Source organism: Pseudochaenichthys georgianus, chromosome 14 (assembly GCF_902827115.2).
Source record: "Pseudochaenichthys georgianus chromosome 14, fPseGeo1.2, whole genome shotgun sequence".
NCBI lineage: Eukaryota > Metazoa > Chordata > Actinopteri > Perciformes > Channichthyidae > Pseudochaenichthys > Pseudochaenichthys georgianus.
The window spans coordinates 6,027,583-6,039,861 of NC_047516.1; the positions used below are offsets into that span (position 1 = coordinate 6,027,583).

General features: G+C 35.6%; 1 protein-coding gene across 1 annotated transcript in view; it reads right to left on the bottom strand.

Moving 5' to 3' along the window:
* The window catches only part of grk6 (G protein-coupled receptor kinase 6), a 55,832-nt gene that overhangs the window by 39,755 nt on the left and 3,798 nt on the right, over nucleotides 1-12,279 (bottom strand). The window contains exon 2 of the mRNA XM_034098908.2: nucleotides 7,863-7,958. Within this exon, the coding sequence (XP_033954799.1) occupies nucleotides 7,863-7,958 (96 nt within the window). The remainder of the gene's footprint in view (nucleotides 1-7,862; nucleotides 7,959-12,279) is intronic.

Below are 12,279 nucleotides of genomic sequence, written 5' to 3' on the forward strand. Positions count from 1 at the left end.
TATGTGATAGCTTAGTAAAGAACATTGTGTGAACAAAACCACAAGTCTTTAAAAGTTAGGCAAAGTGCAAGATAGTAATGTTGCATATTGCCTGCATTGTATGTGATGATATAAGACAAACAGGAGAACAACAAGAGAGGCAGTAAGACAAAAACAAAAGAAGATAACAACAGAAGGCAGTTAACAGTTTCCTGAATGTCTTTCTCGAGACTGCCTCCCACTCACCTATTTTTTCTGGTTTTATCAAATCTGTCATAACTGTCTCTCTATCTATGTTTGTATATCTTATCAGCTGTCTTATTGATATTTCTTTCTCTCACACTTCATTTTCCACTTTTTCTATAATTTATTTAACATTTTACAGTATTTTGTCTGCTCCTCTAACTGGGACATTAGCTTTTCACAGCTGTGGTTTTGTGCAGCTGAACGTCCTGTCTCTCTGTGTCACAGTCTGCGTGACGGCATGTTCGACTGAACTCATTGAAATCAAAGCTTTTATTTGCATGGCACCTTTCTGGAGAGAAGCTGCTCTGGAAGGGTTTCCTGAAGAAAGACACATCAAGTAAGCACAAACTGCTTCAGCCAAATTCAATACGGCATACAGGATATTTAGCATTAGCATTCACATCTGAAGTTCTGAGGATATAAGGAAACTGACAAAGAATCAAAAGCACACAATGACCTAACACAGAATGGTCATGGTGTTTTTTGTAATATGCTGTTGCATGACTGTATGTTATTTGAATGAATGTAGGTAATGAAATATGAAGTGGTGCGGACGGAGAATGAAAAACTCCACAAATGCAAGAAACCTGTCTGCAAAGAAGAAATATCTACTGAGGGTCTCTGGATGCTCTGCATTAGTTTATAATTGATTTTAACAGCTTCATCAAATACAGTTTTATTCCTTTTACTTTCTATTCAGGCCGCATTTACTCTTTTTTCAGACTGTTTCATAAGCTGGCAACGTAACTTTGTTTAAATGCTAATAACATTACATGTCCTAAATAGATTACAAGGTTCAAAGGTTCATTCATTTGTCAAGTTGCAAAGTAAAGGGCAGTTGTTGCGCCTATATGAAAAATAAAACTGAAATACCCTTACTTTTATACATACAAAGACTTCGTCGAGGAATGAGGGTATTGCAAAACAATAACTGATTCTAGAGACAAACAGCCTTTTTTCTCAGCTTGAGGACGTCATACAAATGTTTGTAGTCTGAGAGTAAAAGATCAGTACTATTAACCTTAGCCTCGGGTTTCCAGGGTTAGGGGCCACATCCGCCATGCGAGACAATTCCGAAAAGCCCCTAACATGTTTAACGATAATTATATTTTAAATCAATGAGGCAAAAGTTGACGTTTCATTGTAATTACTTGTGTATGCTGTGCAGTACTTGGGTAATCGAGGTAGTAACTTTCCACATCTGCTTTAGCCGGCAGGTATTAGAAATAAAACCAGGTTTAAAATGAAAATGTAATGTACTTTTCCTGTTGAATGTGACTTATTGGTGTTATAGCTCCAACACACACTAAAGGTACAGTACATGAATGAAGTCTTGTGGCTCCTAGTCATGATCCTGGAGCAGCCTGTCTGTCGCCACTGCGCCTCAAGGCTGTATAGGTTTTATCACAGGTCGCCATCAGCCTCGATGCTTCTTCTTTAATGGATCCTAACAATGTGGCCTGTGTTTGTTTACTCTGCAAGGCCTGGCTGCCATGTATGCAGTCACACTGACTCGGCCCATGGATAGGAACTGCACTATAAACATGTTAACAGAAGTAATATTTCACATCACACTGACATCACATGTTGCTATAGTTAACCACACACAGGGCTGAAATATATGAGACATTTTTTCCATCTGACCTATTTTACAGTAGTATTTACATTGAGATTTATTTTAGAAGTGTAACTATATTTGTGCTCCAATGTCATTCAAAATCAAAAGTACAGTAAGTTCGACAAAAAAGTATATATATATATAAGTTGCTTTGGATAAAGTTGCAGCTAAATGACATGTCATACTTTATATTTCTTTCTTTTCACCATTATGCTGCTGCTGGCTGAGCTGAGATAATTCAAAGGTGGTTCCCATGCCGCAGCTTTATTAAGGCTCTATATTATCACACGTACTGTCCATTATAAAACTCCACCTTCTTAGCTGAACAAAGCTATTACATAAGGAGTGGAAAGTCCGAAAATCACTGTTGTGCATCTGGTTTTAAAAATATCACAGACCTTCATGACAGAAACCCAACAAGAAAGCTCTTTTTGTTTCATAACAACATTTAATTAAAGGCATTAATAAAGAGTTTTGCGATAAAGAAGTCACCTGACACTCGTTAAAATAAAATACTAGTATCTCTCTTTAATCAAGTCAAATATTTTGATGTGGCTTCTTATCTGTTCAACAGTCTGAAACACCAATTCTAATTAGTGTCTCAAACAAACAAACACAACCAGAAAATAATCACATATCACATGCTTGAATCTTGGCCTTTTTGCTTGAAGAAATGGTTTAAAGGATTAACTGATTTATTGTTTTGACCCTAATTATATTTTAGCATGACTACCCGTAATCAATGGGACCAATGAATCTACACAAACCACATTTGTGCACAAGGCTGGGGATGTTCCCTAGTTAATTAAAAAAATATCAAACTTTGACAATAAATGTATTGTTACTCAGGATATAACTTTTGGTCTGCTCGCAAAAAAACAACCAAGAGCTGAAGTTCAAACTCTCTTTAAATTAGATATTTTTTTGACACCAGCTAAACTTTTTCCTCGACTCAAACCCTGCATTTCCTCCCATACTCTCATATCTGTACATCTGAGTCCTTCTGTCTGCTCTGCTTTCATAAACTCTCTGTCTCCAACCTAACACCTGTTAAAAGGAAAGTAACCATACTGCAAGCTAAAACGGCAAAATATCAGTCTGCTTCCTCTTTCTGTGCAGGCCACAGTTTCCTGTGTGACACACTAACTTTTTTCAGCCTGTATGCATTCAGAGTTTTCATGCGTGTAGTTTTCCTAAACTGAATCACTGATCTGCTTGATATAGAAAGGAGTCAAGTAAGGACAGATTTGAGCTGCTTGACTCTGAACTTATAACATTCTCTTATAGTTCTAGCTGATCAGCTCAGTGTACTCATGACTAATCAGCTGACTGTCCCGACAACATCTTTAGGTTTTATAGAAATTCAAAGGAAAATGTGAAAAGAAAAAGAAAAACAGAAGCTACAACAATGCTCTTTGTCTGCGGATTGGACAGGAAGCCTAACAATTACAAAAAAAACAACACTCATTGTCTGCTCCGATCAGTCAATACCAAAAGTAGTACAACATTTGTAAATTGTGTAATAGTAAAAAATAAAATGGATTTTTAATGGGTGTTTTTTTAATGTATTAACAAATCATAAGATTAATTGATGGATACATTATGTTTATTTATACATAGTAACTTGAATTGTTGGTTTGAGGATTCTTGAGTTGGGTTTTTTATGAAATATATATACAATTAGTTTTTGATGGCTTATAAAACTGTTTCTTCTGCCTTGACAAGGAAGTTGAGTTTGGAGGGAATTCATGATTTCTTTAGGCAGAAAGCATGACTTAAACACATTTCAAGGACTTGCGCAAGGACATTTGCAACACAGTTTAGCAAGAATAAAAAATGACCTGCACCACCATGACAACCCAGTCTCACGGCATTTCGTGTTCACCAACACGATTTTTAATCTATTGATTCGTGTTCACCAACACGATTTTCCCCTTTTTTTCGTGTCGCACAGCACGATTTTAAAAGCAATGCATTTCTACTGGTAATGTGTTTCGTGCCTGCAGCACGTCTTTTCTCCGGTCGGGTCGTGGAAGACCGGAAGCTGTGTGGTTCATAAAAACATGTTCTTACTCAATATCAAGCCACAATTATTGCTTTTATTTTAAATCGTATAATTTCGGACTTTTGTTGCCGTCTGTGAGGAAAATAAATGGGACTCAGAGCCTCAGGATACTGAAATCTGTATTTTTTAAATCTTTTTTTCCTTCTAATTTGTTATTATTTTCAAAATAACACACTGTTATTTACTCACCAATAACACACAATTATCCTTGCTTTTATTTATTGGTTTAATTCCATAATCTCAGGCTTTTTTGGCGTCCGTCAGGAACTGAATTTCAAAATAAAAATAACCGGAAACAGACGTAGGCCTCTAGGAGTTTAGGATGGCCGAAGACACTACACTACCCATAATCCCCAGCTATCGTTTAGGACTACAGTCCCCGTGATTAATCTTCAAGCTCTGGGATTGGATGTTGGAGTGGCAGTGCGCCAAGTTTACGCCGAGCGTTAAACAGCTGTTTGAAATGGAACGAAACCACGCCAGACTATCCAAAACTGGAATCGAACGCCACCCCAGAACTACACATGCTGGCTATTGTGTAATTCTACTCCACTACAATTCAGAGGTTAACCTGGTATGTTTACTCCACTACACTTATTTGAGTTACTTTGCAGATTCTGATTAATGATGTGAAATATAAACAACCCTTAAATCAAATCAAACCCCACTGCAGTCAGCATGTCGTTGTGTCCCTGGGCAAGACACTTTACCCCAAATTGCTCCTGTGGTGATTGCCCACAGTATTGAGTATGTAAGTCGCTTTGGATAAAAGCGTCTAACAAGTAACATGTAATGTAATCAGACTTTAGTTACACCTGAGTAAAATTCAGGTAAGGTGATTGTCAAGTGCCAACAATCAGGAGAGATATTTGATAGTTGGTGCTTGAGAAGACTAAACATGTATCTGCAATTGACATGAATGGAAACAAGTAATAAAGTATATTCATTACTCGTTATTCTCTACTAATAGTTCATTAAAGACTGTATATTATGGCTATTTTGCACATCCCTTTCAAGATTTCAAGATTTTCAAAGGTTTATTGACATATCATACACAACTATGGTGTATCCAATGAATGAAAATCTTGGGTCACAAGTTCCTCAACAGCGCATTACAAGACGTCTATCAATATGTGTGTGTACCTCCACCATTAAATTGTCATATTCTGCACATTTCTTATTCTATCTACATACATAAGAGTATAATTAATGTGTATAATATCAGTTAAAATAAGTGCTTCAACATAGTTAACATTGCAGGAAAGCAATATATTAGACGTTAAGTACTTTGTCAGGCTTAATATTTATCTGTAGATAGATACCCCCAACGTTTTTTTCTTATTAAAAAGAAGACCTTAATCTAAAGTATTATTTAATGTTTAAATAAAGGTTAATTCGTTTTTCTGTTTTGCACCTCCTCCTATTAATATCTTTGTACATCCTGCACTAAACTGTTTTATTGTAGAGATCACTTATAGTATCTTCTTGATTTTTTATATTCTATATTTCTATCACAGACCTTCTACTTTCCCCCTATGAAAGTATGTACTCTTAATATTTTTTTAATCAAATATAACACATAAAAACAATAATTCAATAACGTGCTTTAACCACTAGGCGGTGCACACAAGGTACACACAGCCATAATAACTTTGTATTATTAGTGTAGGACACTTATGTATGTACAACATCTGAAGATGTGTAGTTTTATTCATGCTTTCACATAACTTTACAGAATATTGCTATACTATTTCAGTATTTACATTCTTATATTCAAAGAAAATCAGTAATATCTTTGAAAACTACAGTCCTTTTATATCAGCGGTGCACCGTTATGGTGTAAATATAACCTATCTATGAATTAGATCAAATGTAAAAGTCAGCCGAATTAACGTTGATACTGCAAGGAGACGTATTGTGTGAAGAGAAATTGAAGATGTTGTTTAATTGTTGATATATTTATGATCCACGTCAAGTATTCAGTTTCGGCGGAATTTCTTCCAGTTTTTCCAAAGGTCTTCTCATCAGGGCTCTATAAATAAAGAACTATGGCAGCTCTGTGATATGTAATGCAGCCGAACCGTGTATTACAATGCCGTTATGTGATGACTTTCAAAGAGAAAAGCAAGAAAAATCGGAATTACGTATTATTTTATTATTTTAAAATGTAAACATATAAACCCCAAATCCCAGCATGCATTGCGGCTAAAACATCCAATCAGCGAGCTTAAACCATAGCTGAGAATCTTGGGTAATCGCTCGAAATGCCGGCTCCATCTGTTTCCGGTTATTTTATTTTGAAATTCAGTTCCTGACGGACGCCAAAAAAGCCTGAGATTATGGAATTAAACCAATAAATAAAAGCAAGGATAATTGTGTGTTATTGGTGAGTAAATAACAGTGTGTTATTTTGAAAAGAATAACAAATTAGAAGGAAAAAAGATTTTAAAAATACAGATTTCAGTATCCTGAGGCTCTGTGCCCCATTTATTTTCCTCACAGACGGCAACAAAAGTCAGAAATTATACGATTTAAAATAAAAGCAATAATTGTGGCTTGGTATTGAGTAAGAACATGTTTTTATGAACCACACAGCTTCCGGTCTTCCACGATCCGACCGGAGAAAAAGACGTGCTGCAGGCACGAAACACATTACCAGTAGAAATGCAATGCTTTTAAAATCGTGCTGTGCAACACGAAAAAAAGGGGGAAATCGTGTTGGTGAACACGAATCAATAGATTAAAAATCGTGTTGGTGAACACGAAATGCCATGAGACTGGGTTGACCATGAAGACTATCTGAAACAAGCTAGCTAGCATTAGCTATTCTGCTAGTAAGTGGTCATTCAGTTAAGTTTAATTTTTTTTTTAATAAAGTCAGATGGTGGTATTGTTTTCTAAGCTGCTTTAAGGAAGGCCATGTGCATCTGCTTTCTGGAGTACAACAATAAGATTGATACCACTCTCAATTTACGAGTTAGCTGAGAGTAGCATAAACAAGCTAGCCTTACTCTGCCTACAGGGGGAAAAAGCGCACATAACCAGTTATTCTCGGTGAGCTCTTTAGAGGCACACATAAAGATATCAAGCGTATGCATGAAAGGATATCTGTTTTTGTACAGCATCAGAAGGCCACCACTGCACCACATGGTTCATATAAACTCAGTGAAATGTAATAGGTAAATAAATACTAGAAAACATACCAGTAAAGTATCTAGCAGTCACATAGTGTAAGGAACATTTACCTGTAACACTAAACAGACACCGCACCTGTAAATGATATATATTTATAAAATCTATTGATCTTTTAAGATAAGATCAATAGATTTTACTTAATAGTACTTTATTGATCCCAATTTGGAAAATGTTTGTGTTGCAGCAGCATAAAAATAAATGGCATTTTGCAATAAAAATTAAAAGACAAGAAATAAACAATAAATGTTATAACAATTTTATAAATATTGGCAATATTGGAAATAAAATACCAAGTCAAAATTGTTGTATGTGTACATAAACTTGGCCAATAAAGCTGATTCTGTTTTCTGAGGTGTTTAAACCTCAAGGCCACCATATCCACATCTGCAATGATGACCCTCGGCTCTTTCAATTACAGATGCTGCTGTGTATGCTTTGACACCACTAACACTGGGGGAATAACGAAGAGCTTTGCATAAGATGAGCTATAACCAAAATCTATACATGGAGTAGTCCTGGAGTAAATTGTATATGTATAGCCCATGTCAGGAGGCATTGTTGTTATATTGGTCTATCCCACACACATGACATCCGTTGAACGTCTGTAAACTGGGAAAAGGGATCCCTCCACAAGACGTGTTTAAATCTTTTTCAAAAGCCTCAGACTCATTTAACACATAGAAGACTATACAAAGACTTTCATTTGAAACAAGATAAGAACCCTTCCCTGTAAGATGGGGAAATACATCACTATCTTACCTGTGGTTTGTCGCAGTTCTTCACACAAACTTATGTGGGGAAACTGAAGCAGCTGCTTCCATTTCTTGCTTTTTCCTTTTCTGTTCCCGCCGCCTCCTGTAATACAAAGAGCTTTGGTTGACATCTCATGTCAAATGAAACATAAAACTACACAATTCAAAAAGAGCGAAGATAGTTAAAAATTAACATAGAAAATGCAGTTTCTGCAAGAGAGTAATAATACAATGTTGTTAAAAGGGCCCTATTGTGCACATTTTCAGGTTTCATATTTTAATTATGTACCTCTACAGTGAAATGTTTACATACTTTAATGTTAAAACACGTCTTTATTTTTTTCATACTGCCTCTTTTCACCCTCTTCCTGAAACCAGAGCCCAGTCTGCTCTGATTGGTTAGCTGGCCAGCTCTGTTGTGATTGGTCAACCGCTTAGAGATGTCCCGCCCCTTAGCCTATGACGTATGATGTGTTGGAGCGCTCTTTAGCAAGTAATGTAAGTCAACAAAATGTCCTAACATGTATGGTATAACATGCAGCCATAAAAATGTACTTGAGAAACTGCAGCCGAATAAAACACAAAGGGCCAACGTCACTCACAAATAAACAGCGGATCAAATTCCTGTCCTCTTTCAAAAGCTTGTGATCTACAATGATGTAGCTTCATTCACTTCAATCTAATAACAAGAACGAGAGCCAACATGATGCTCATTGTATTAGATTTAACTTTCATTACGTTTCCTTTACATGTAGATAATATGATGCTGATACCTGATATGATTGTAAAAGTGTTCTCAAAGTCAAAGTAATCATCTTGTATCTATGTCTTGATTCAAAAATGTTTTTACTATTTGGGGACAAATACAAAGTAAGACAATAATGGTATTCAAAAAATACCAATAATGGTATTCAAAAAATTACAAGTATTGAGGGATAGAATAAATTCACAAAATGTTGACACGATTGTTCAGAAAATACAAATAAAATAGATACAATTATATATTGTATAATTGTTATAATATCAATATAAATGGTTCCATTACATGTACAGTGAAACTACTCAATTTCAAAGACACCTGATATTTTTGTATTAGCAACATGGGTTGGAAAATAGTGAAACATGCTAATCACAATTCCCCAGAATAACAGGTTTAGGACTTGTTATGACAGGCCAACGGTCCAAAGCCCCAACATATTCAGCTTACAATGATTACAAACTAAGAACACCGCAAATCCTTATATTCGCCAGGCTGAGGCCAGCAAAGGTTTGGCCTTGTTTCATTGTAAAATGACTTAAACAATCATCAATGTGATTTATTTGAATGATTGTTAACTAATATTTCAACTAACCACTTAAACTCTTATTATTCTGACTCTCAAGTATAGATTAAATGTTTGTTTTTTTTACTTAAAAAACATATAAAGAATGTACAATAAGCTTTTGTAGGAAACTCAGTTCACTTATGTTATTGACATAGACCTCCAACGTTAATTAAAGAGTTATTATATCTGTTAGCCGACATTAAAAACACTGATTGTGAGACGTGAGTGTTTATTCAGGGGTCTGGTGCTTTGCTTTATGTTGCTTGGAAGGCAAAACTTGGGGCAAAAAGGGGTTATTTTAAAATACTTGCTGCTCATAAAACTGGTAGCTGGGAGTGTACAGTTCATATTAAAGACAAAGCAGATGCATATATCCAGATTGTTATCAACTCAGCTCCTTTTTTAGGATCAAATGAAATAGTCAAAGTATAAAGTGATAACAGAGGCTTGTTGTGAATACAGCAGCCTCACTGTGTGTTCTGACAACGAGAAAAGTCAATACCTCGCACCAGGATTTGCTATTCAAATACTGCACGGCGGCTGCTACTAAAAATGAATTGTCATAGATACGATGCAAACAAGATGTTTTGTTTGTTTCGGGGGAAACAGAAGATAATATCAGCCGCAGAATTACCAACAAGCTGATTGATAACAGAGATCCCCGAAGTCCGTTGTGTGCATTAGTGGAAATGTAAATCCAGACAAACAGCATGTCAGTGAGACAGGAAGACATTGAAACACTGATTCGCCACAAAATGATTAACATACGTAATTAGGGAGAAAGCAGGCAAATTAGTTTTTAATCATAGAGGAAGATATCCCACATTGACATAGGATGAAGGATCTTTTTTTGACAATACACAACGTTTGTTTTGAACTAGAGGAAGGACATTCAATCAAAAACGAAACGGTATCTAAGACACTAAAGTTCAGCCTGACATGAGATAACATCCCCACCGCCAAAAAAATACCATGTCACACCAAAATAAAGAAAAACACATCTGTTCCTTTTTTAAATGACCTCTTTTCTACAAGTTTGTTTCCTGAACAACAGTTCAACTGTTTCACCAACTTGTTCCAGCTAGAATATCAAGGCAGAACAATTCCCTCTGGAGTTTTCTCTGGAAAGAAAGAGAATGTATGTAAATTATAAATATTCAGTGTTACTGAAGCACATGGTGTGTGTCCTGAAGGCCTGACAAATGTGTTGGATGTTGTTTTGTCTGAAATACATCATTTAATAGTGATTTTCTTTTGTAATCAACAGACAGAGGATGTTCAGTTTGCTGTCGTGTAAGACTGGTAATAATATTAACATTTCACAATGGAGAAGCAAGAAGCATTAAATGTTCGGGATCTTTGATTGAAAAATTACTTATAGGATTTTCAAAAAGTTTCCAATACATTTTATGTTAATCAATTAACTAATAATCTTATAGAAGTTGAATGCACTTCCTTGCTTACAACACATTTGCAAAGCTATTTCTTAATATATTTCAAATGTGGCATTGTTTGGATAAATGCTTCGCTTGCTAGCAGCCTTTCTTACCTATACTTTTGTCTCCGACTTGCCACATTTGTTGGCCCATTACCTGCACTGACTATCGATCATCATGGCATAAAAACAAAAACAAAACAGCAACCCTATTGTAAAAAAAGGGCTCCATGGCGATGCTAGAGGTCAAAAACTCCACAGTGCCTTTTAAAGCACCGCTATCAGGTTATGAATCTGATGTTTCGCATATTAAAAATGGAAGTAGTTCATCAAGATCTTCACATAATGAATGCCTGTGAATTCCACCACATATCATCGGACGATTCAAGATGAAATCTTTGAATTTAAAAACAGCTGGATTTTCTTAGGAAACATGTTTAAATGTTACTTTTGCTTATTTCACTTTGATTGCTCTTTTAATGTCAGTATCTCTTGGAGAACATTAAGTGTAAATCCGAATATAGATTAAATTGTATTTTAATTTAAGATGAAACTTTTTGTTTTTCAGCTCTGAGTAGTGTCTGCAGGTATACAATTGCTTATGTGAAGGTCATATTTGATAAGCAGTCTGAATTTCTGTAGCTGGAAATTCAGGAACACTGTTTTGTTAGAGTTAAATGGGCCAATACAACTACAAAGCTATAAAGAACAGGACAAACAAGAAACTTTGTCGGATATAAACATGTCTCTTCACACAGGAAGTGGCGCAAAAAGTCAAGAAAAAACATGTGAGCACTCTATCCAGGGTAAGACAGATTCCCCAACATGACACATTATAAGTTTCATCCCTTTGCCCTACTTAACATTGGGGTTCAACACTGGCGCCACACTGGTTTTTTTCTCATTGAATTTCAAACTTTTGTTTCCTCTCTTCCTGCCATTTACATCCATGCACATAGGAAGTTGCCTAATGTTGGTTTCTTTAAAGGAAAACTCCACCCTGAAACTTTGACACCATCTTAAACACCTTTGTTCCAATTCTATAGGCCCATTTTTCATTTTGCAGACTTCTTTTTTTCCTTCTTCCACAAATTACTTCAAACTTAGTTGTTGGGTTGTTAAATCCAAGAAGTAAGGGCTACTTTAAAAAAAAAAAATACTATTAGCATTAAAAAAACAACTTCAGAGAGAGAATGCTATCAAGAGAAAGGACTTTGTCTTTTAAACAGTATAGATAAGCAAATGGCCGAATGGCTATAAAGATACTTTTAGGCCACTGCAACTTGATTTCAAATGCACACTGGAATTAAATGGCTTTGGAAAATAGTCAGCGGTAATGTGAAGTGGAAGCAAATTGTAGTTAAAAGGAGGACTTTAGCGATTTAGTATTGAACTTTGATAAAGTTGAACTGAAGTGATTTACAGTTAAGTGTTATGCTAAATAATGTTCTGCCTTTACATCAGTAAGCATTTGATTGCAGGACCTTTACTTGTAAATATGTTACCATTGTAGTATTGCTCATGTAACAATACCACAAGGTGCTAGGCTTATGTAGATAAAGATCGTAATGTTTACAACACAACTCTGCAATTACAACGGTGGAGCCTACAATTTCATTAATGCAACATTCAGTTTTTTGGTTTATTTCTATGATGACAACAAT